This window comes from Colius striatus, chromosome 6 (assembly GCF_028858725.1).
Source record: "Colius striatus isolate bColStr4 chromosome 6, bColStr4.1.hap1, whole genome shotgun sequence".
In the NCBI taxonomy this organism is placed as follows: domain Eukaryota; kingdom Metazoa; phylum Chordata; class Aves; order Coliiformes; family Coliidae; genus Colius; species Colius striatus.
The window spans coordinates 2154002-2176644 of NC_084764.1; the positions used below are offsets into that span (position 1 = coordinate 2154002).

At 42.8% G+C, this 22643-nt stretch overlaps 1 protein-coding gene across 1 annotated transcript in view; it reads right to left on the bottom strand.

Moving 5' to 3' along the window:
- The window catches only part of SPTBN5 (spectrin beta, non-erythrocytic 5), an 83427-nt gene extending 60784 nt beyond the window's left edge, over window positions 1-22643 (bottom strand). Inside the window, exons 1-19 of the mRNA XM_061997925.1 lie at window positions 22533-22643; window positions 19823-19990; window positions 18550-18669; window positions 17610-17767; window positions 16548-16776; window positions 13184-13815; window positions 12067-12205; window positions 11346-11578; window positions 10583-10736; window positions 9433-9633; window positions 8362-8568; window positions 7055-7246; window positions 6134-6286; window positions 5624-5754; window positions 4600-4851; window positions 3667-3954; window positions 2819-3065; window positions 1850-1989; window positions 790-889 (exon numbers count right to left, since the gene is read on the bottom strand). Of these exons, the coding sequence (XP_061853909.1) occupies window positions 790-889; window positions 1850-1989; window positions 2819-3065; window positions 3667-3954; window positions 4600-4851; window positions 5624-5754; window positions 6134-6286; window positions 7055-7246; window positions 8362-8568; window positions 9433-9633; window positions 10583-10736; window positions 11346-11578; window positions 12067-12205; window positions 13184-13815; window positions 16548-16776; window positions 17610-17767; window positions 18550-18669; window positions 19823-19990; window positions 22533-22643 (3855 nt within the window). The remainder of the gene's footprint in view (window positions 1-789; window positions 890-1849; window positions 1990-2818; window positions 3066-3666; window positions 3955-4599; window positions 4852-5623; window positions 5755-6133; window positions 6287-7054; window positions 7247-8361; window positions 8569-9432; window positions 9634-10582; window positions 10737-11345; window positions 11579-12066; window positions 12206-13183; window positions 13816-16547; window positions 16777-17609; window positions 17768-18549; window positions 18670-19822; window positions 19991-22532) is intronic.

Genomic DNA, 22643 nt, shown 5'->3' on the forward strand with positions numbered 1-22643 from the left:
CAGGTTTGCACTGCACCCTGGCTCTTAGGCCAAAACCGTAGTTGTTTTCCTAACAATTAGGAAATATGATATATTTCAATATAAAGGTTATTCTACATAATCAATACTCTTGAACTTTTGACTAGTTTTTAAGCCCTCAGAGTAACATCTCTAAGTCCCTTTTTAACCAAATTTACTAATCTGTTGCTTTTAATTGTGAGTGAAAGTTTGCATTTTTGGTAGACTAATTTAACCATAAGTGGTCCAAAGTGTGACAAATTACTAAAGCCCAGAACAATAACAAGTAACTGGCAGAATAAACACCTATCAGAATCACAGAATCATAGAATCTGAAGGGTTGGAAAGGACCTGGAAAGCTCATCCAGTGCAACCCCCCTGCCAGAGCAGCACCACCTAGAGCAGGGCACACAGCAACTCATCCAGCTGGGTTTGAATGTCTCCAGAGAAGGAGACTCCACAGCCCATCTGGGCAGCCCCAGCCAGTGCTCCCTCACCCTCACTGAAGAAGTTTTTCCTTGTGTTTCTTTGGAACCTCTTCTGTTTCAGCTTGTACCCATTGTCCCTTCAATATCTCCATTCTTGTTTTGCTATTTTGCTGTGGTTATGGCTTTGCAAGGTTCATCACCAGTGCATCACCTGTTCCCTGGAGAGTAAAAGTCTGTCTCATAGTCAAAGAGCAAAGCAACTGCAGCAGCAATGCTCAGCAGTTGGAGATCTGTCCCATGTTGAGACACAAGGTAAAATGACTTCTCACATGCCTGGCCCAATCTGCATTATCAATTCCTTTACCTGCAGCTGTAGGGAATCCAACAACCTCTGTTTTCTCTCTGCATTGCTTTGCATCAGTCGCTCCCACCTTCGCTGGAGAGTCACCATTCTCTCTTCAATGCTACCAAGAAAAACAGGAAGCCAATGCAATTCAAGTCATATTGATCCCCCCTTGGTTGTACTGCAGTCATGGCTGTGATATAAATGGAACCTGGGTCAACACCTCTGTTGACAGGAGCAGGGGTGTACAGCACTGTCCCTTGCTCGTGCTGGACTCATCTGGAAAGTGTTGCCTGCCAGCTGCTCTGTGTTTTCCTTTTGTGTCACCGTGTTGTATTAGTGGGTTACAATCATGTGTGTCTGACTGCAACACCCAGACCTTTGTCTTTCCCAAATAACTCACCTTAACTAATAATTTCCTCTGGAAGTGCAATGTTGCTCTGGAATGGTCTCCTAATGGTAATAAAGCTGGCAAGAACTGAGGTTTTAAGAGCAGTTTTATAAATCTGGGGAAAGGATTTTCAAAGTGTTAACACTTGTGCTCAGAAGAACATGGTGGTTGTGACCCAAGAGGTACATTCTGATCCTATATTTCTAATTCTCATATACGTAGAGTCACCTCACTAGAGTGCAGTGGCTCTGGCACAGTAAAGGAATTGGAGATAACAGTTTAGCTTTGACAGAAACATGAAGGGATTGCTCCTGATGAGTTATTTCCTTGTGAAGTCTTCTGTAACCTTTTAACAGCAAACATTGTTTCCAATATATGATTCCAATAAATAATGGACAGTTCCATTTACTTAGGCATTTAATGAGTTTGCATTAAAAGAGTTTTAGCACTGTAATTTATGGTACAAGGTGAATTGCTCTATTGCACTTTTAACCTAAGGCATTTTGTTTATTTGTCCTGAGAGTATAGGAAGTCTACTTAAAACCCAACAACCCTTTTCTCCCCTCCCCTCATCCAGCAGATCACAGCTTGGAGGTCAAGTAAACCCCACCTCAGAGAAAGTTTTTTTACCTCAGTCTAATCACACTGGATTGTTTATTGAACTACAGAAAAGGAGGAGTCTGGACTCACACAGGAGATGCAAAGTGCCTGCTGTCCATTAGCTTCACTCCATTTTCATTAAGTGCTTCAACTCGTCTCTTCAACACCATGAGCAGCTGTTCAAACTCCTGATGCTGTTTCAGCAGGATTCTAACGGCATCTACATGGTCCTGGATTTAAGAAAGAAAATTTGATCATATTTTTTTCATGGTCATGGAATTTGGACCTTCTTTTCCCCTTTCTCTTTCAGGCAGGAGATACAGGGTAACGTGTTGCATGTGGCTAAGGATGTTCAGGGCTGCAAACAAGCAGTAGGTGTTTAGTTTTGTATCATATGTGGTTCTTCTGTTTGATGGTTCCATTATGACTCTGTTTCCAGCCTTTTGGAAAGTCTGCAGTCCAAATTTATGTCAGCACCCTGACACATTAGGTATGTGCAGTAAGAAAGACCATAACTAAGTAAAACTTAATTCTACTTAATTGACTCTGAAGTATTGAAGTTTCAGTTTCAGCTGCAAACATAGAAGATAGTGAGATACCACAACTTCCTCCTTCACTGCCCTTGTGAATTTTGCTTGCATTTGCTTTAATGGACTTAAAATACACAATGAAAAGGAAAAGCCTTATTGTTTTAAAATCAAGTTTTTACTTCAGCCTCCCAAAATATTACTTATGTTGAAGCTGAAATCTTGTTTTTTTTAATGTTTAGTCACCAAACTGATGAGTCAATTGTTTATAAACCATCTGACATACACAAACACAGGAAAAAAATCACAAGTCTAGTTGTTGCAAGTTTTTGGTGGGGGGGATAGATGAGCTTTGCTCCCATTAAGATGAGTAAGAATGTAAGAACATTAATAAGCATCTGAGAGTCTACCTTCCAAATATTAAAAGGACATGACCATAAGAATGAGGAAACGGATCTGGTTAAGAAAATTATTGCTATTCCCTGTATGGAGAGACAAAGTAGAAGGAAACAAAAGCAGCTGCTGTACATACCCCAAGGTCATCCCCCCGGAGAAAGGCCTCGTGGCCAGAGAGAGCTGCATTGATCCGATCTCCCTCCCTGTTGAACTTCTGCAATTCCAGGCCATCCTGAAGCTTCTTCTGCCGCTGTTCCCACATTTTCTCCAGCTCTTTGCTCTCCTTGGCAAGCCTCTCCATGGACTGGTGCACATCTAGAGTCCTGCTGTTACTGGGCTGTTCATGGATCACTTTGTGTCCCAGCTCTTCCAGCTGCACAAATCTTCCAGAGACAAAAAGAGAAGTGAGACCTCACTGCATGAGGGGAGATCAATTCTCTCTTGTCATAGCTCTTTGCTGTCTTCATGGCAGTGTCTAGACATTAAGCTTCCCTCCCTCTCTTTCACTGTCTTTCTGATAGCCACAGCTGTGCACTATGAAGTGCAGCTGCTTGGTTGCTCAGGGGTACATGCTGGAGGCAGTGGGTGAGAATTCCCTGAAAGCCCATATAAGCAGGGTTTCACATAAAGAGGTCAGGAGGGTCAACTCAGCATCTGGAACTTCATAACAGTGCAGAAGAAGAACTGAAGATGATGGCAACCAGAGGCATAAGGCTTAAGATGGGAAATGAAGGCTAAGGGTGCAGATGGGACTATTTGAATGTCAGGATGTACAGTTCCTTCCCCTTCCATCAGGGTAAGCATGCAAAAGTTAACTGCATTTTGTGTTCCACAGTCTCCTTTTGATACCAAGTTTCAAGAGCATTTGGATAAGCTCTTGGCATCACTTTCACACACAAGTTAAGTACATGATAGACATGTTTTATCCTCAAGGTACTGTTGCCATACCAACCCACTATGCCCACCCTGAAAGAATCTTTTTACCTTTCTTTATGAGACTTGATTTCTATCAGCAGGTCCTGATGTTCCTTCAGCAGTTGCTCTGCAGAAGCCACATCCACACCCATTTCTTTGCTTCTCATTTTCTCCTGAATGCCTTCTGCCCACAGCAGGAGCCTGCGGCTGTCTTGCAGGAAGGACTGTTGATTTTGGGCCCGCTGCAGGATGTCCCTCTTCTTTTGGGTCTCCACCTTGAGCTTTGCCAGAAGCCTCTCCATATTCTCTACCTGCTCAGTGATGGCCCTGCTCTCTGCAGGGTTGGTGTCCTTAATCCTACAAGAAGAAATGACATACATTCAATTGGATGAACACTTCAGGCTTTTAGAGCTTGAACGTGAGTGGATTTGGATATTTACACATCTGTTAAAAAGAAAGTCAGCTGAAGCAATAAGCAAGAAATATTGGTGTGAATATGGTGTACTGCAGAAAGTGCATCCCCCTGAAAGCCTCTGGTAACACTGTTATGGCTCAGTGACTCATTCCCACTGTGAATGTACAGAAGACTTGAAGTGAATAACTTTAAATTCATACTTCAGGTTCAAACTCTTGTACACAATCCTCTGCTATCCTTCTTTGTTCATCCTTGTTTCCCCTGATTATCCTCTTTCAGGACTTAAATGACACCTAGTTCAAAATGTGGAAGCAATTCCCATTAGCAGAGATAATCTGTTAGAGCCACAAACAATCCTGAGTGATTTATTCTCCTACAGTGGTGCAGTCTGGAAGTATTTCACCAGTCACTCAGCCATACTGAAGAGAGGTGATCTCATTCCAGCAGGAAAGTCAGTTCTTCAGCTTGCTAGGAAGACAAACTTCAAGATAAACTCCCCAAGCTGCTCATTCTCTCTATATCCATGGTCTACAACATGATCTTAGAGAACTAGAAAAGAATATGGGAACAAAAAGCAGGTTGCTTACGATTTTGCAACACTCCTCAAGTATTCAATTTTCCTCTCTATCACCAGGACTTCTCTCTCAACCGCAGACAGTTTGCGCTTGTCTGACTCCAGCCCAGCAGGGGAGTTTCCTGGTTCCAGATCCCTGAGTTGGACCATCTTGTCTTGCAGTAGCACTCCTATACTCTGACAATCCTGAAGAAATGTCCTCACATCAGCCACTCCAATTAGCTCAGAGCCCTTCTCCTCCTTCAGAGTTTCCATGCGTTCCCACCTTGGAGAAAGAGAACCAAATTACTTGCATCTACCCTCAGGTACTACCCCAAAACTTGTCTTCACCTAAACAGCACACTCAAGTAACAGCCTTTGTTATACATGAGTTGGTCCTCCTACTGGGAAAAAAAGTTATAAGGATTTCATTGGGACTTAAGTGGTTTGAGAGAGTGAACATTAACACTCTTCTATAACCTCAAAAGTTCACCTCAGTGCCATTGCAAGCAAAGGGACCCTGCTCAGGTCACCAGAATACACTGGACATGATGTCAATAAACAATGGTCAAAATCGGGAGCTGGCTGTACCTCTCAGTTACAACTGGGTAGCAGGGTGCAAGCAGGGTGCAAGGAATACATACACAACAGATACTTTGTGAAGTCAAACAGGGTTTGATGTTCCTTTCTGTATTTGTGAAGGACACCGTCACACTGATATTTAAGTGAATCAGCTGCTGCAGTGCAATACAGCTCTGTATACTGCTCACTATCCATTGCTGTCACCTGTAGGTGGATTCATGTTGTGCTTTAACAAACACAGAAATTGCTGCAGTTTCAATATCTTGGTGGGACAGACCCCAGATGTGAGGCCCAACCTGGGCCCAGGGAGCATCCAAATATGGCAAAGCTCAGCTACACCTGAAACTCCCCTCAAACCAGTTCTGGGAGTCTTATCAGACAGGTGTTCTCTCAGCACAGTCCAGATGGAGCATGCAAGGTCAGCTCCCTAATTGCCCCCATGAGACAACCCTCTGCTTTATCAGTGGCATCTTTACCTGCTGTTGATTTCTTCCAGCCAAATCTGGATCTCGGAGTATCTGCTGGGACTCCTCTTTCCGTATTTAACAGCCAGGTTTTCAATGTCTCCCAGTTGACCTTTGCCTGCAGCCAGTTCTGTTAAAAAGCTCTATAATAGGAAAGATATAAGAATGCAGAACTTGCTGCTTCCATTTCCATGGGCACGATTCTCAACAACCCATCATATCCACTCTTCTCCCACTTTCACTGTTGGTTTCCTCATCTACCTGTCTGCTGACATCATACATACTTTTGTGCCATGATATTTGTAGAAGGTACCACATCCATGGGAGAAGTTAAAGGGACATAATTACATCACCTTCAATAAGCTCAGCAGAGTTTATAGGAAAGAAATATCTTATCTATGCATGTCTCCATTGGTTGAAATGAATGAAAAGACTCTCAAAACTTGATTCCTTGACTTTATCTATTCTCCTAAGGTCAATCTGATTTAAAAGGTATCATCTGTGAGCAGCAAACAGAGGTACCTGATATTTCTGCTGCATGACTTCCACGTTGTCTGCTTGAGGCTGAAGAGTCCGGAAAATGTTCTCTTTATCTTTCATCCATGACTGAAATTCTTCACAAGAGCTGCAGAAGCGGTAATATCCAATCATCTCCTCCAGAGCCTTTTTTCTGTCCTGTGAAACAGATGAAGGCTGAAGTAGTGTAATAATTCCTTGCCTTTTCAAGTCAATAAAAAAGCAGCCCTTGCATTTAAACCACAACACACAGATGGCAGCTTACTGCTTTTGCCAGACAATGCAGGCAAAGGTGACCCTGCTTCTGCAGAGGGGCTGGAGTAGATGATATCTAAAAGTCCCTTCCAACCCCTACCATTCTATGATTCTATGCTAAAAGAGAACAAACCATGTTACCTTAAGATCACAATACTTCTTTCCCAGGGCAAGAGTTGTTTAAAAGCATAAGAGAAGCAGTGAGAGAGTGCTCAACCCCTCACAGGCAGCAAGGACACTGTGCTACTTGCTGCTGCTGGCTGAAGATTTACTTCAGTAATGTCAGAAGTATGTGAAAGTCCCATACAATATGGGTTTTTTGGTCTTTAGGGCAGAATTCCAGCAGGTGGGTGTGAAAAGTAATTAATGGAAAAGGCAGATTAAGGTTGGGTTTTTTTTTCTAGTATCGGGTGCAAAAGTCCAAAGATTTAGGGGCTTAGATTAGAGGAGGGAAGTAAAATGAAGGTAAATAGGAAGTTTACCAATAAAAAATGTGTTTTGATACAAATCTTGAGTGAGAACCTCAGGCCTTGAGGTCCCACAAGGCTTTACAGGACTGAGGTATACGGTTAAACTGGAAAGCAGAGGCTGGCACAGCATTTAACTTCACTGTTGACTGCTTTGGACCAGACTGTTTTTGTGAACTGCAAAGCACCGGAGGGGATACTATACCTCAGCCATGCTCTGTAAGTTTTTGTACAGAGAATCTATTTCATCTTGAGTCTTCCAGATGTTCTGTGGAAGAAAATGAACATCTGGACTGGAAGATCCAGCGAAAGCAGTTTCAGCTGTTGCCCGGGATCGACTGAATGGTAGCTTGGTTGTCTTTTGATTTAAGTCACTTGGTGCTTCTGCCTTCACCATCTGTCAAGCAAAATTGAACAGGATTTCACATAGAAAGAAAATCTGGACTTGCTAGTTCAAATCACAGCACTCTGACTCTTTAAACAAAACATTTCCAGTTTCAAAGCCTGCAAATGCCCTAGTGAATGAATGCTTTTATTTGCACATTGATACCATCTTGCCACGTGCTTTTTATGTTTAATAACAAAGAAATGAAGGTTTTGTTCTCATAAAAATTAATGTTGGAGTGATGAAGCAAAGGCAAGGCCTAAAGTGGTGCTCATAGCTCTTAAACTGGTTTGCCTTAACCAGTGATCATCGGAAGGCTGAAAAAAGCAAGCTATGAAATGTCTCATTCATCTCCCCTGAATTCTGTTGTGAAATGAGCTGATCTCAAGTAAAAAGTTCCCTTTCTAGTCAATGAAAAAGAAGGGCATCTGCAGAGGTTGACTTCATCCTGTCCAAATGGGTTGTGGAGTCTCCTTCTCTGGAGACATTCCAAACCCAGCTGGATGAGTTCCTGTGTGCCCTGCTCTAGGTGGTCCTGCTCTGGCAGGGGAGTTATACTGGATGATCTTTCGAGGTCCCTTCCAACCCTTCAGATTCTGTGATTCCATGTGTTTTAAACATCTATCCTGGGATGGCATGAATTGGTCCTGCAGCTGTGAGATGGCTCATCACTATATGAGGATGCAGAAAGAATTTGTAAAGATGTTTAGATTAAATGTCTGTAATTTAAAGCTGATTGAACTTAACAATGTTATGTGAATAAAGAGTGTGAAGGCATGTGTGAGAACCAGTAGAGAGAATTAATCTAGACAAGCTAAATGAGTTCCTGTGTGCCCTACTGTAGGTGGTCCTGCTCTGGCAGGGGATTGCACTGGATGATCTCTCGAGGTCCCTTCCAGCCCTTCAGATTCGGTGATTTCACAGAACACTAACTAGATGGGCTGTAAGTGGCCAATGAACTCCTTTGTCATCTAAAATTTTGCCTCAATTCCAATCAAGAGTTTCTTCACAATTCAAGTAGTGCTCGTTCAGGTAGTTTGGAATATCCTGATCTACCCAAGTTTGACAGAGTTCCAAACCATCTCATTTACATTAACAAACCACGACACAGCCCCTCATCTACTTACTGCAGCTGGAGCTTGCTCTGCTGCAATCTCAGCCTGCTCTTTCAGGCGCCTCATCTCAGAGGAGTAGGCTGCAATCTCCTTCTCCAGGCGCAAGTGGCGATGCAGCAGCGCTTCAGCGCTCGATTCGTCCTTCCCGTAGTCCTTGCTGGCCAGAAGGGGCTGTCTCTCTCGCAGCCACGAATTCACCTCATCCACGTCAGCAAAGTACTGGAGGAACACAGGGAAGAAAACACTTGGTTTCATCCTGAAAGTGTCATATCCAACTCCTTCCTCATTTGAAAATTATGAATAAGGAGAAACACCATCAGGTGTGTAGCTCTAAGGTTACTTCCAGGTGCTGTGACAGCTATGAATAAGGTAGATCTACATCTCTGAGGGTAAGTCATAGATTCATAGTCAGTAAATAGAATAATAGAACCATAGAATGGTGGGGGTTGAAAGGGACCTTTAGAGATCATCCAGTCCAACCCCCCTGCAGCAGCAGGTTCACCTAGATCAGGTCGCATAGGAACATGTCCAGGCGAGTCTTGAAGACCTCCGAGAGGCCTTCAAGAGCCTCCACAACCCCTCTGGGCAGCCTGTGCCAGGGCTCCCTCACCTCACACTGAAAGAGCTTTTCCTTGTGTTTAAGTGGAACTGTTTGTGTTCCAGCTTCATCCCATCACCCCTTGTCCTGTTGCCAGCTACTATAGAAAAAAGGGATGTTCCAACCTCCTGACACCCACCCTTTAGATATTTGTAAATGTTATTAAGATCCCCCCTCAGTCTCCTCTTCTCCAGACTAAACAGCCCCAGGTCCCACAGCCTTTCCTCACATGAAAGATGCTCCAGTCCCCTGATCATCTTGGTGGCCCTGCACTGGCCTCTCTCCAGCAGTTCTCCGTCCCTCTTGAGCTGAGGAGACCAGAACTGGACACAGGACTCCAGATGAGACCTCACCAGGGCAGAGTAGAGGAGGAGAAGAACCTCTTGTGGTTCCTGCCACTGTTGCCCTTCATGTGGGGAAATGTGGCAGAACTGAGCCACATGCACATTCCCTCCTACCACACACCAGAGCCGAGCCCTGCTGACCTGTTTGATGAGAGCTGCTGCCTGCAGGCGGCTTTTGCGATCAGCCACTTCATCTTGGAGCTGCTGCCACAACTTCTGGAGGTTGTCTGTCTGCCTCAGAATGTCCTGCTGGTGCACGGGGTTCTTCTGGCTCAGCTCCCAGCCCCTCCTCATCACATCTGCACATATGGCCCTGTGGGAATTGCACTCTGCTTCGAGAGCCTAGCAAAAGGGTGGGAGACGTCAGCACAATTCATTCAGCACTAGCTGAGGGCAAAGAAGAGGTCCCGTTCTCCACTACTGTAATACATTTCCCAGGGCCCTGTGTCTTAGCCATGCCTACAACTTTTCCCTGAGCCCTGAGATGATTGCTCCTTTTTCCCCCCAAGCTTTTCCATTGTATCAAATTAAAGCAATGTGGGATGTCAGGTTCCTCACACAGGAGTTACTGCCCAACTTTCTGCCTTTGATGTGCAGCTTGTTCTGCAGCCTTCTCTGAAGGAGATACATGTTTGTGACCACCATTTGTCTCACCCCTTCCAGAAGCAACAAGTACACAAATAGATGCAAACAAGTGTATATTAAAATAACAGAAGAGTCTCCTGTTTCACTTCTGTCATGCAAATTCTCAAGTCCACAGGCCTCTTCACTTGTTCACAGTGATTCTTTGTTGTAAGAAGGCAGTAGCTCACACAGATGAACTTCTGATATGAGCCCCTGGCAAGCTCTTTGGGAAAGTGGTAACATATTTGTAAGCTCACATGATGTTATCATCCATCCTGCCTGCCAATACCTGCTGCCTTTTCACCTTCTCTTTCTTTCCCCCCACCACTCTTAGCCAGAAAAGGTGAGTGGGAAAAGCAAAAACTAGCAACCTTTGTTCCCTCCCATCCAAAGTGAGATAATAAGGAGCCAATGACTTCACTACAAGCCACACTGGTAGTCCAGTATGGGGTATATTCCTTCACTACCCTCTCCTTCCTCTCTTGGAGAGAAGTCCCTACCCTACACTTTTATCAAGCATTCCCAACACTGGTCATGACACGTCAGGTAATGAGAGATTTGACAGCTCACTTCTAAGTGTTGCACTGACTGAAACAAAAGACACAGATGTTCTAAAATCTTGATATAACACAACAAAAGACAAGGCACCACCAGCAAAGTAAGATACCTTGTGCTTCTGAATAGAGGCTGTAATCTGGCTGACATCTTTCCCTAATGTTGTTGTTCTTGCAAGCTTCCATTTCTCAGAGATCCACGATTCTTCCTCTTTGCAGTCACGGAAGAATTCAAAAAGCTTCAAAGCCTCTTCTAGCTGAGATTTTCTGAATCAAAGAAACAAATAGTACATCTCAGTCAGGATCAGGGTCCCATGGAGACAATGGCAGCACAATCAAAGAAGAATTTAGAGAATCAGAAATCTGAATGCCTTTAATTCCTCTTTGTCACAGATTAATTTATTCATGGAAGAAGACAAAGGAAACAAAATCACATTTCCCTCTTCCTCTCGGAGTTGAGGGGATAACCACATGTTATTCAGACTTGGCATAAAGCAAGTTATAGGAAATGTTGAGAAAGGAGCTATTTATAACAGGCTGCCCAGAAGGGTTGTGGAGGCTCCTTCCTTGGAGGGCTTCAAAACCCTCCTGGACATGTTCCTATGCAACCTGATGTAGGTGAACCTGCTTCTGCAGGGGGGTTGGACTAGATGATCTCTAAAGGTCCCTTCCAACCCTACCATTCTCTGATTATCCATCTATGAAGGCAAGTGATCTCTTTCAGTCAACTGCAATTCAGACACTCAAGCTGATCACATCATATCTTTAGACATGGAGAAACGAAAAACATTCAAGCTCTGGGAAGCTGTGGCTGCTGATTAAGGGAGTGATTTGCCATCCTGATCAGGAAGAACAGAGCCATAAGCACAGCCCTACCGTGACTTGCTCAGAGCTGTAAGGTTCTGATACAGCTGACGAAGCATCTGAACTTTTGCATAGAGCACATCTGGTTTAACTGTGCTGTCCTTGCTGATTTCTGTGCTCCTCTGGGTGATGCGTGTCAGTCTGTCATCATAGGAAGAGATCTGCGAGTCAATCAAGTTGTGCTTCTGCAGCAAATCTACTACTTCCAGGAGCTGCTTCCCACAGTCCTGAGAATTCACTAGCACCTGCAAACAAAGTGAGAAACAAAAAGCCATTGGCATTTGCAGAGTCCATTCAGAGACTCAGCACAAAGAAATCAGCTGAAAGGTTCCTCTGTCTCTCGTAGCACCTAGATGTAAAAGAATGACGTCAGCCAGGTAAAGCTGAGAAGCTGCCTAGTTAGAGAAATCATACTTTCAATTTCTCAAGCTGATGACAACAATACAGAGTTTCTATTTACTGCACTGCAAGTAATGGTCTCTTCAAATAAGCATCTATTTTGACACCTAAGCTATTTGTATTGGTTCAGCAGTCAAGGTCCAAACATCTGTGGGCACAAGGGTTTGTTTGCTGTACACTTATCTTGAGGCAGACTGATCCACAGGCTGTATTTGGGGAATTCTACAATATCCCATTTGATGGTGTGTTTTGACTGCAGTGTTTTATGGTTTGTGTTTTAGAGATATACATTGGTAGCAGGGCAAGCTGTGTGCTTGTAGAGAGGGCTCGGTACCTGCAGCTCCTTCAGCTCTTCTGTAATGGCATCAGTGTCTCTCAAGAGGCTCAGAATTTCCTGCATTGTACTCAAGGAACGTTGTCGCCTCTGCAGCTGGTCCAGAAGATCCTGCCATTGCTTTGAAATGCTGTTTTGCCTACAAAGGGAGGGAGACAAGTGACTAATTTGGATCAAATACTTTGGGCAGCACTGGGAGATTCTCAGTGTCTGAATCTTTAGAGGAGCTGTAGGAACAGACACAACTCTTGCCACTAGTGCAAAAGGACAGGCCATGATCACAAAACAGGTCAAAGCAATGTAGTTATCTAATCAGTGTGATCACAGAGAGGGGTTTTGACTAGAACAACAGCTGCCATTGACTTTCTCAAGTTTAGGCATTATTTTTTACAGATCCTCATGCCTGACATCCCACATTGCTTTCATTTGGTACAATGGAAAGGCTTGGGAAAAAAAGAAGCAGTCTTTAAATGGTGGCTTAAAGTAAAAAATGAATCTAAACCCCATCATGAGTCACAATTCGACCTCATAAAGAGTTTGCTTTGCTCTTTTTTTTCATTTTTCTGTTTCTCTTCTTTCCCCCACAGGTTTCTCATCTTGTCTGAACTTAGAAAAGCATTAAAATACCATAAGAGGAGTTATTTGTATAGCATTCTTAGTCATTCCCAATCAGGTTATGTTGGTAATCGGAGAAGACACAATTCCTCACGATTTGCTCCGAAGTGGAGTAAATCTGAGAAGACTTTGTGACTTAACTACATCTGTATCTCCCCACACCACACACTGCAAAAGAAATGTGTTGATCTGGAAAAGAAAAAAACCCCAAAATAGTATCTCTCTAAGTATTTTTGATGGAAGAGAGAATTTCTGTTAGAACAAGTATTTCATATAGAATGAAAAGTCTTAAAACTGTTTGTCACCAGTAACTGTTTTGAGGGTTTTATCTTTCAAGAATGAAGAGGAAGCATTTGTCTTATCTACCAAAACTGCTCACAGGTAGAAGAAATTCCTGCTGGTTCTACTCATTCATGGCTACAATTCCTTTTCTTCCACTGCACCATAGAATTTCAACTGATTTCAACTTCCAACACTCCCCAGTCTCCTGGTTGTCACTCACTTCCTCAGGATTTGCTCCTTGCCGTGATAGTTCTCTCTGCTGATGACTGTGGCCATTTCCTCCAAAGCTGTGAAGCGTTCCCTTCTGGGGAGTACATCTGCCACAATGGCTTCCAGCTTCTTACTGGCAGCCTCCATCATGTCTGCACTCTCTGGCCAGAAGTCCTGCTTCCCAATCACTTTCCTCATGTCTTCTAAGTAGGACTCCCTCAGGGTTGCCTTCTTCAGGAACCTCTGAGCGAGCTGCTCCAGCTTTTCTAGCCTCAGCATCTCCTTTTGCAGCGCTTTTCCCCGGTTGTGCTCTGCCTTTTCCAGGATAATCCAGTGTTTTTCCACATCCTGCAGTGTCCTTCCCTCTGGGGGTAAGTATGGCCGTTGGTTGTTGGCTCTCTGCTTGGTCCTGATGTTGAAGAGATGAGCTTCAATCATGCCCTTCTCTTGATATTTGGGGGGTTTCTCCACAGTACGGAACGTCTTGAAGTTGGCCATGAGCAGCCACATTTCCTGAAGGGAGTTGGGGAAATGACGGTCATCCAGCTCTATCACCTTCTGTTTAATCCATTTCAGGAGGTCAGAGACCATCTGCTCATAGAGAAGCTTCAAGTCATCTATTTCCTTCAGGAAGAACATGATCTGTGGTGGGAATATGAAGTTACAAGCCACGTAAGAAACAGAATGAAGCAAGGTGGGTGAAGAGAAAACAACACCTTCATAAGCCAAGCTTAGGATTCAAATGATTGAGTATGGGTCAGGAAAATGGTATTTAAGGAGCAAATTGCACAGTCATCACACTTTTACACCAATGTGGTGATGGTTAGCATATCTGGGGCCAGGTAAAATCCTAGAATACCCTTTCATAATAAAAGAGCAGTAAGTGTTCTTTAATTTATTCACTGTTTTTGTTCAAGAAGAGGTTAATTGTGGAATAAGCAGCAGGCACGTGGAGGCTGTCAGCAGTTCCTGTGTGGGCTGACTGGAAAACAAGAATCTCAAACTGAGGGTCCAGCTTTTTTTGTTTCACAGTGGAAAAAAACCCAGCTTTTGAGTTTTTTTCCTTCTCCTCCTTCCATTCCTAAACCCAAAACAATTCTATTCCATTTAACATGTAATTATACCCTCTTAGCTTCACCACCTTGGGCTGTTAGAGTCAGGATCTTGTCAGATGGTTTCCTCTCACAGGCTCACAGCAGGCTGTGGTCAAACAACCCCTTCTCAATCTCTTCTGTAGGAACTGTTTCTCTAGATAAATTATTAGAGAACATCCTTTAGCCAAGCAGGGGTTTAGTAAGGATGTTAACTCTGATTCAGTACTGGTTTTCCATGCCCAGGACAATGACCTGTTTAATTTGTGGTCTGACATGCCTTTATTGCAAGTTCATGTCAACCCTGGAGCAAACTTTTAGAATGAAATCCACAATGAAATTAACAAGTGTTAGAATGAAATAGTTCTTCCTTTCCATCTTAGATTTTTTTCCCCCTGTCTTTGTCTTTTTACTTTGGATTATTTCTTTTTTCCTTGCCCTAACTTAGCAGCCCTCCTGCAGATGTCAAGTTCAATGCTGAATAATGTTGTCTGCCTCTCTCCTTCCCTTGAGCCCGTCTGCTTCAGCCAGGCAGATTAGTAAGGGAGATGGCACTGAGCAAAGACACAGTCCCTGCAAAGGGTAATCGGCTTTTACCTACAAGAATGAGCATCTGGCAATGAATAAGTGTCACAGTGTTGGAAGAGGAGTAAAACAGCACCAACCTTTAGTGCAGGAAAAGCAGCCCGTGACATCAGGGCTCCCTTCTGTATTTTCTGCCATCGTACCCAGTTCTCGCTGAAAGATCCTAGCAAATGCATGGTCACCTCACATGGGAGGGGGAAAGCAGATTTACCTCCCCAAGCTGATTCTCTCTGCCATCCCGGTCACACACTTAGTCTGAACTCAAAGGCTTTCTTGACACATTCAGGCTTCCCTTCCCAATCCTATTAGGAAATTCAGAGCTGTCTATTTGAGGGGACTAAGGACATGAAGAGATTAAATTCTGTTTCATTCTCCTTCTGAATGTGTGTGTCAGATATGCAGGAAGACAGGAATGAGATATTAGAGATGGTCTAAAAAGAGGAAGGAAGCAAAGAGAGAAAAAGCAGCAGGTAAGCAGAAAGAGAGAGAGGAAAAGAAACAATAGACATACCTATAGAAAGTGGGAAAAAGTGGAGCACAGCAAGAAATGACAAAGGACAGAGTAAGAAATACTGCCTGTTTTTTCCCATAATGCAGATGTTGTGGCCTACTTGATCCTTACAGTTCCTCTAATACATGCTTGGTGACTCCAGGACTATTTCAGGTTTAGGAGAAGATAAATAACGTGTCCTGGCCAAAATACAGAGGCTCACATGTAGACCAGTCGAATCCTACCGTTTGAACTTCAAGTCCTGCTCTCATCCAATGCTTCTCTTCAGAGAACATCACTTTTACAAACACATGTTTTGGGATCATCTTATTGTCTCAACCAACTTTATTAGCTGGTCAAACCCTGTTTTGCAAAGGCTTTTCACCTTGTCACCACCAGAGAGGTCTTAGTTTAGATTTCTGTGCCTCCCGTTAAGCTGTATATTCCACCTCTCAACTGCACAGGCTGCTCTGAGTCCAGATGTTATGTCAGACCTATCCTGGGTGTGTAGGTTTCCTGTGGGCTATTAGTTTTGTATTTTTGACAAAACCAGAATAGATGATTTTGAAGGCAGAAAAGAAATTCTCTCTAAGGAGAGTGGTCTTCAGTGCAACAACTACAAAATTCCTTCAGCTTTCCATCAGCAGGTAGTTTTTGGTATGTCATGACAGTGTGTGAGGCAAAATGTATGTGGAAACTGAATTAAAAACCCAGCTCTGGAGTCCTTTTACCCTTAGGACTGTTTTCCCTTGTTTGACACTCCCTCATTTTTCATGCCTTTCTCTGTCTCATTTTCTATGCAAGGAGTTATGAAAAAGATGAGGATTTTCACAGGAAATGAAAATCCAAAGTAGCCTCATAGAATAAAGGATCCTCTTTCCCATTACATCAGCAAACAGTTGACTGGGTCTGCTTTTGCCTAGTAGTAATCCTCACAAGATTAGTGAGATCTGTATGCCTCAAGCTGCCTTGGAGCCACATCAGTTCTCAATAAGGAATTTACTTTCAGTGAGATAAATGCAAACCCTTTAGAGATCAGGAAGTCTATAGATATTGTCAAGGTTCTAGTGATAATAAAAGGTCTTTCAAATGACTGTGCCGTTTGATTCAGTCCAAATGATCCTGAAGTTGAGCTTGCACAAATATAACCCCATTCCAGCACAAATTTAGCTTTATGTATTAACTTCTGAAGATGACAATGCACATACTTTGGTAAGTCGCTTCTGCCTTGTCTGGCCTTGTTTCAGTCTGGAGAAGTAGTGGTAATAAAGTGACACATAGGTCATGATGGATCTCTCATCTGGGTAAGGTACTGCCACGTCCTCTGCATCGAGCAGTTTGCTGATTCCCAACTCTTTCTCAGCAACATTGAAGGCGTTGTTGAGGTTTTTGATGGGCTGGTCCTGCCGCAGTGAGCTGTAGTGGATAAGATCAGGCCTAGGCAAGGAGAAAAACAGGGTGTGGAGAGGAAGAGTTTTATGTTTGTCATAAGCTCTTGCAGATTATAAACCATGAACTATTTATTAGACTAAGGAATGTGGCATTAAAGCTGAAAGTACTCTGACCCTGAGCTTCATTCAAGAGCATCACCTCCATAACAGGAAGAAAATTGTCCTGTTAATGAAAGTACCACTCCCAGTAAATCTCTGTCTTTCACTTGTTGCTCCTCTTTGCTGATGGCTGAAAACCAGAGACTACTGGAGAGGTGACTCCCAGCTGGGGAAGCTACAGGATCCCACCATGGTATTCTGCCAGAAGATACAGCAGAACTGTTAATGGGAATAGAAGAAATGTTCAAGGTACTTCCAGGTGGCTTCTCTCTCCTGCCTTGAGCTATTTTCTTCACACTTTCTCAAAGGGCCAAAGAAGGGAGAAAGAAAGAAACTGAGAAGCTGCTAACTCTCTTACAACTGAACCAGAAGGTATTACATGCTCACAAAGTTCATACACTAAAATCAGTCTCTCAAATAATCACTTTAGAAAAAGATCATGGGAACATGACTGAGGGGCTAAGACCAAATAATGATCAGCACTCTTCAGATGTGTATGTTCCCTTGGAAATACAATTTTATGCCCAACTGGAGGAACTGCCAAGCAGAAGCTTTTGGTCCTCCTTTCCTCAGAGAGAGAATAACCATTTAAGAAAGGAGAGTATTCAATGAGAAAGAGCAGAGAGAATTTGGCAGTTTCCTCACAAAAATTTCTAATTCAGACCCTCGTGCCAGAGCCAAAACCAGCAATGAGCAACTCCTCCTGAAGTCAGGTCTTACCTGTGAGCATGTATGAGTGCATTGAAGGCCAGCCCATCACTCCAGCTTTTGGAGAAGTCCTTCACATTCACATTGGAATAGCTGGCAGTTTTATGCTGACACCAGAGTAGTAAGGCTTCATTGGCAAACAGAACATCAGCTCTGCCTCCAAATTCTTCCTGTGAAGACAGTAGGGAAAAGAAAAATCAGCATGAACAATGTATGGAAGTAACATCAGTGGATTTACACTTAATTTTGCTAAAGATGCCTTTGTATTACTTCTGTCTTATTCACAAATTCCCTCAAAGTCACGACTTGCAGACTGTAGCAGCTATGAAGGCAGAATGATTTAACATGAGCAGATGTTTTCTACTGAAGAAACAGTGAATTGAATGAACTCAGAAATTATAACACAAAATGCAGGTGTTACAAAGTTGTTAAACTGTTCTCCTCTGCAAGGTTTGTAGAAATCGAGTGGAAAGCAAAGCTCAGTTTATTTGCTTCCTTAGCTGTGAATTAGAACTTGGAAACACAAGATAATGTATTCAGATCTAACGTTAGAAATTATTAGCTTTGATTTCATAACACCTCCACGGGATCCTATCTTTGATGTGCTTAGAGCATCTGTTACATGATTGTAAAAGTAATGCTTTTCTTCAGAGAAAGAGAAAAGAGCGGGATGCAGCTCAAATCCACAGAAGGAACTGTTGTCAGAGCAATTCTTGATGGAAGAGAGTGAGGAAGATGAATATCCAGTCTATCTCCAAAGTACTAGTTTCTGTCTCTTTGAGAAATGCATTCAATAGCATTTAGAAATTGCTGACTGGGTGAGTGGGTAATACTGTGAGATCTGCATGATCAAAATGTTTGGGAAACATCATCAAAATGATCCTTGCCAGCTCAAAACAGCAAAGGTTCTGAAACACTCTCATCAGGCTAAAAGACAAAGATGCTGTTTTACCTTATCGAGCTTGATAGATGAGATCTGGAATCGAAGAATAATGATCCAGATCAGTCCCAGGATTAAGGTTCTGTCACCATCTACGATATTCTCAGGGCCAATCACTTTCACTTGTACCTGCTAATAAACCAATAACCATTCAGCATAAAAGCACTCATGTCCAGCTCTGAAGGAATTGTCTGTGTGTGTAACAAGCTGTTATTGAAGAGAGTGTTTAGGCTGTTCAAGGAAAAAGACCCCTGGCTTACATGATTTCTTAATTTGTCCATATACCTGCAATCTCCCATGTTCATACCCAGCTCTTGGAACATGCACCATGGATGAGTTTCAGCAAATCCTGGCAAGGGAACACTGGCCTCGAAGATTTAAAGTCCTTATAAGGGTTTTGAAAACTGGTGGTTAAGGAGAAGAAAGAAACTCGATTCAGTGCTCTTTTCCTCCAAAGAAGTGATGGCAAGGCAAAGTCAGACCATTTCCTCTGTCTGGTCTCCAGCCAGCTAGTGAGCACACAGCTCTCAGGCTCACCAAACATTACAAACATCCTACTAAACAAGCTGTGGCTGACTTCTCCACTTGAGCAGCAAACAGGGTTGTACTTTATGCCAACAAGGTGATATCTCCTCAAGAAGCCTGTGCATACTATACTGGCTCCTGCTATCTGCACGAGCTGGAGACTGAACAAGTAATGGTTGGCTGGTTCAGCTGGCAGAGCCTGGATGTGCACATACCACTGGGCCTTACACGGTGTGTACCTTTAGCAGGTGTGTGTTAGCTGGAGCCCTGTGCTGTATTGGATTTGTTTTGCAATTAACAAAAATCCAGACATTATATACTTCCCCATGTCTACTGCTGTGAAATCCTTCTGCCCCTTTAGAATGATATAGCACAGTGTTGTGTGATGATCTTAAAGAGACATCTACAATAAACTGTTTGCTCAGAAAAGATTAAATAAAGGCATTCTAACTTGTACCTGAAAGAAGGATGCACAACTGGGAAGAAGCTGGAACACAGAAAGTTCCATTTAAACATAAGGGAAAACTATTTGACCGCTGAGGTGAGGGAGCCCTGGCTCAGGCTGCACTGGGAGGGTGTGGAGGCTCTTTCTGGGGAGGTTTCCAAACCCACCTGGACACATTCCTGTGTGACCTGACCTAGATGGGACCTGCTTTGGCAGGGAGTTGGACTGGATGAGCTCTAAAGGTTCCTTCCAACCCCCACCATTCTGTGATTCTATGACAAGCTGTCACGATCTCCAATACCCACATTAACTGACCTTGGATTTCAGAAACGTGATGGCTTTGCTGTTGTTCTCTAGAAAGTGCACTCTCATCTTCCCCCGGTTCGGTTTGGGCAAATCTTCTCCAGAGAGAAGCTCCAGGAGTTTCAAGAGAGGGATGCCATCCTTCAAGTCTGTGTAAATATCTTCTATTTCAATTTTCACCTGCAAAGACCAGTCAGACAATACAGACTCGGGCTGAACATTGAGCTCACAGAATCCTGTACTTCTAACACTAAACAACTTCTTGTTTCAGTGATTCTTTTGTATGTCAGTGCATTGATGTGAAAAGTGATGAATCTTAATCCACAAACAATGGATTTGACATGACTTATGAAAGCAGGTTGGAAAAAACCCAATACCACAGCAAAACCAGCAACTCCTGACTGAGTAAATAAAGGAAAAAGCAAGAGATTTGGAACAATTGGAAAAAGATGAATTAAATCAGCATTTTCAGTAATGACACAGTTTGCAAGTGCTGACACTTTTTATTTCAATTCATATCTTTTCAGCTTTTTATTCTGAGCAATGCATTTCACTGAGAAATGGAGCTAACAATCAAGAAGAGTGTGGGCAGCAGGTCGAGGTTGGTTCTGTTCCCCCTCTACTCTTTCCTGATGAGGCCTCATCTGGAGTCCTGTGTCCAGTTCTGGGATCCCCAGCTCGAGAGCTTTTACTTTATAGTCTCAACAAGCCTGTTACATCCTGCTTAGATGGGCACTACCACCCAAAGCCTCCATGTTTTTAGCCAGAGTCTCACATGAAGCAAAAGATTATAATCCTTTACACAAATGTCTTTCATTGCTGTCAGCAGTAAAGTCACCCAGTGCCTGGGCGATACAGGACGACATAGTGTACACTCTGACCTAACAAGAACTTGCCTTGGGTGTTTCCTTTTGGCATTATGCCACTAGCCATCAAGAAATGACGTTCAAACCATATTACACACCCAACAATCATTTACTGTGATTCTGAAATCACAGCAAATAATCTCCTTGTCTCCAGATGAAAAAAACCTCACCCCTCTGAATTTAAGTAGCAGCTACATGTAAGGGAAAAGAGGGACAAGTACCAGACGTGCTTCTTCATTTCTAATTGATGAAATCTTTTCTCCAGAGAAAGAAGAAAACACTGAAAGTGTAAAAGAAACTCAGAGAGTCTGTACTGTGTGTGGAACAAGAATCTACAGCTTGTTGTTGACAGCAATGTTGGAGTTACCTTGCACACACAAATGAACTGTACTGATTATCTCCATGAAAGACTCTCTGTTTAGTGGCCTTCTTTTTGCATAATAAATACATTTAAAGCTCTTCCCCTGGTATATTATAATTTAAAAAGTGAAATCTTATATTCTGTACTGTTTTGATAAATGAAGAACAGTTCCATTTAACTTTTTCAAGAGACAGTCTTCATAGCTCTGCTCTGTGCCTCACCCAGCCATAGTTTTAATACCTTTGTTGCATCATTCTTAGAAGACATCAGTCACAGACTGCTTAACCAATTCAACCCAATAGCACCTTGAGTGCTAAACTGAAGTACAGTGCAACTGAGAGCACCGCAGTGTCCTGTAGTATGATCCAACCACATTAAAGTGTGTGTTGAAAAGCTGAAACTACATAGCTGGGAAGACCTAGATAAGCTGTCAGTCTCTGCACCATTTCTTACCATATATGGTTTGGAAAGCTCTCACGGGGTTTTTTCCTCCTCATGCTTTTATGATACATGAACAAGCACTGTCCAGGAAGTTAAGACTGACATTTTGACCTTTGAAACTTGAAGGTGTTGTTAGAATGAGAAAGCATCTATTTATTTGTAGCTAAACAAAAAGGATTTCCTACACCATAAAGTCCTACCTTTCTGCAGGTGGCAAAACAAGAATGTGTTTTGTAGTTGTTCTCTCATGGTAAGAAAACCACATATAGAAGTTAGTTTTGGTCTGAAGCTGCCTTTCTACCAAACACCATCATAAAATATTACTCTGTAAAATAAGCCATCTTGTACTAAACCATCACACAATAGGGAAGAGTTAGGATAGAACCAAGTGGCTCTGCTTGGTGTCACCAAGGTCCACTTTCATCAGTATTAACTACAGGCTCTAGAAAAGGGAATCAGTCTGGGGTGATGGAATTCCCTACTGTGACACAGGTACATAGTTTGTGCCTGAAATGAGTCCATCTGCCGTAAGTTTGGAGACTTTTGGAGTATGTTGGAGTTACTTTGCACACACAAATCAACTGTACACCGTCTCTGATGCTTCTTGGAAGTCTGGGGCTTACTGCAAACAACTGCAACTTTGTCAGAGTCACTGATCTACAACTCAAGCTGGACTGAGCAGGCAAAATAGACAGTCTTAAATTTTGGCCAGGCAATTAAGAATGGAGCATTGATCAGGGAAATCCAGACATTTGCAGGTACTCATGGGAAAAAGATGAGCAAATAAAGATATTCCTTTGAGGTGGTCAACAATACACAGTGGATATCATGATATGACAGGGTTATACATTCTACAAAAGCAAACTCTGATTTCAGGGAAGCCTGGTAACTACAGGCTGAAGCACTATGGTTAGTCAAAGCTTTCCTTGCTTGCATGTATGTATAATGACAACAATTAGGAAAAATATGCCAAACATAACACAAAAAAATACAGAGGGTGAAAGAAATGAAATAGAAACCAGAAGGAAATGCCCAAATTGAAAAGGCTACCTACATTATTCCTCAAGAAGACATTGTTCATCCAGTTGGTGAAGGTTTTCTTTTGCATGGACATACGCTGCTCCTGCAGCTTTTTGATATGATCTTTTTCATATTTGGTATCCAT